General features: G+C 37.4%; 1 protein-coding gene across 1 annotated transcript in view; it reads right to left on the reverse strand.

The window, feature by feature from the left end:
* Positions 1 to 2500, reverse strand: part of LOC137992351 (poly [ADP-ribose] polymerase 2-like) — a 23637-nt gene that overhangs the window by 12738 nt on the left and 8399 nt on the right. The window contains exons 9-10 of the mRNA XM_068837643.1: positions 1705 to 1970; positions 472 to 610 (exon numbers count right to left, since the gene is read on the reverse strand). Coding sequence (XP_068693744.1) covers positions 472 to 610; positions 1705 to 1970 — 405 coding nt within the window. The remainder of the gene's footprint in view (positions 1 to 471; positions 611 to 1704; positions 1971 to 2500) is intronic.

Here is a 2500-nt window from a genome sequence, read left to right on the forward strand (position 1 = left end):
AGTAGTTTATTATATGGCTTTTTAATTACCTTTTGCTTTGTTTTTGCAAGCCCGTAATCAGCCCATGGGCATTACGGGAGAATAATGCCCTACAATTCAGTCACAATTAGCCAATCAGAGCGTGCGTTATATCGGCTACAAACACAAGTCATATAACAAAGATAATTAAAATACAAGTACTGGTACTCCAACCTGGAGCTTTATGAGGAATACGCTATTTAAACAGTCAAGCATCTGCATACTCATGTAGATTCAGTCATGAAGTGCTCAATTATTAGAAAAAGTTGACCTTGTTTTCATTTATAAAAATGCTCACTGCTTTCCCTATGTCAGCATCATTATAATAACTAGGTATTTTACAAAAGAAATGAAATGAAGTCAGCTTTGGCATAAAAACCATTCATGGCCTATTCCCTCAAAACAATGAATGGCTTGAATGGCTTGTTTTCTTCCCAGCTTAGGATCACCTACCCAAAACAGTGAGGAATCCTTGTATAAAACTCATCACATGCCTTTACCAGTGTGGACCCAAAGTCACTGTTTCTAATGCAGGCATCGATTTTCTTCAGAGCCTCGTAACCAGCCTTGATCTGATCAGTGGTGAGTTTACCTTCACAAAAACATACAATTTGTTTAATTTAAAGATGAATACTCTGGTAAGTGGATGAAGGTCCAATATTACCACAAGGTCAACATGAATGCTTATAAATTTTAGGAATATTATGTATTCCTATATGCCATTATTAGTTTTTGGATGGCCCCATGGTAGTAGAAACCTTCCACGCAGACATTCATAGGGCTTTGGCACGCGCTCCTACTTCATGTAAGCCCAGCATAATTTTAGGCACATAAGAACACCAGTGTGGGAGGCTACTATAGTGGTGACCCTATATGTAAGAGGAAACAACATTGTTGTACAATGAAACAAGATTGAGGGCTGTAGAACCATTATAACAAAGGAATAGAGCATACGTAGTCAGATGACTTGCAGTAAGTCTGCTTTCTTTCCATTTGCCTCTAAAACATAGATATATAGGACACAAGAAATACATGCTTCTAATTAAGGCAGCAGCTAGGCAGCTTTCTTGCACCAATGTTTGATTCCCAGACTCAGCATTATGAGAGAGATTTACACTGTAGCATCGCATTTAATGCAAATGACAGGTGGAAATTTGCGTTTTTGCCACAAATTAAAGAAACTTGTTTGATTTTACTTGCTTTATTTCTTGCCTGTTGGAACTTCCATCAACTTTTATGACAAGTGGAAGCCTGCTACTTGCCATCTGCCAGTTCCTGAAACCACTGCACTAATTACACGTAAATCTCGCCATAATGTGGGTTGAAACTCTTGGTTTCCCTCTTCACCCAACATCTTATTTTGATTTGTCTTCCCATCTCCCCAATAAGTAGAGCATTAGTGATATGCTATATATCAGTGTTTCAGAAAAGAGAAGGGGGAAGGGGAGGGGAGTGGGTCTCAGGTCAAAAACCCTACAAGGTCAGCTTCATGACGCAACAAATTAATACAAGATTTAGGCTTGGTGGGAGCTGTAAAAACTTACTTGCTGGAATTCCTTGTTGGCACCCTGCCTTACAAACTTATCTGGAAGCCCGTATATACTGATGATGCTGAAAACTACTTTACGGAAATTACAAAATCATCAAGTGTACAATTATGATGAGAAAAACTTGTTACTAACAAACCTAGTGGAGCTTTCTTTGTGTCATACTTCATTTCTTTCAGTATTTCCTCCATGGCCTGTATATTGCATATCAGTTCTATTAAGCTTTGAATTCTCTCGTCCAGTTTGCTCTCAGTTACAGGTTTTTCCTCTTTGATAGGGGCTGCATCAACAGCATCATTCTTGTCTTGGTCTGCATTGTAATCCATGATGAGGAGGTCATACTTTCCTGGAACTTTCTCAAAATTTTGCCTGTTCTCCCATGAATTCTTTGTCTTGTCTGAAAACCTGAATAATTTCAGTGGGACCAATAGCTGAAACAACCCAAACCTTTCCAAAAATGCTAATCTTAGGACCTTACACTATGCTTTAGATAATTTTTATGCCTAAGGTTTGCATTTTTGTAAAGGTCTGGATAGTTTCAGCTATTGTACCCTTCACCCCCTACCGCTCAAAATGCTTAAACTGGGTGATTATAGATTTAATAACTGTTTTTATTATATAAACACCAATGAAATACCAAGTGAGCTTTTTTTGTGTGAAAACATGATATCTTCACACGTGAACATAACATTAATTAACATTCATTAATCAGTAAATTTCAGACTTGCTTGCACTGCATGCCCTCTGCTCAACATACCATAGTTTTTTATTGCTTTGAGCATCCAAACAGTGGATCAACAAAGGCTGAGTAGTCCATATGACTTTCCTCATTAATTGTCTCAGTATAAAATAAATGTCACGTTTCAAATTTGTTTAATTAAAGTAGTACTACGACCAAAAAAACAATTCTCTTTTTCTTTGGATTTCAAAACTAT

This window comes from Montipora foliosa, chromosome 1, assembly GCF_036669935.1.
Source record: "Montipora foliosa isolate CH-2021 chromosome 1, ASM3666993v2, whole genome shotgun sequence".
NCBI classification, from domain to species: domain Eukaryota; kingdom Metazoa; phylum Cnidaria; class Anthozoa; order Scleractinia; family Acroporidae; genus Montipora; species Montipora foliosa.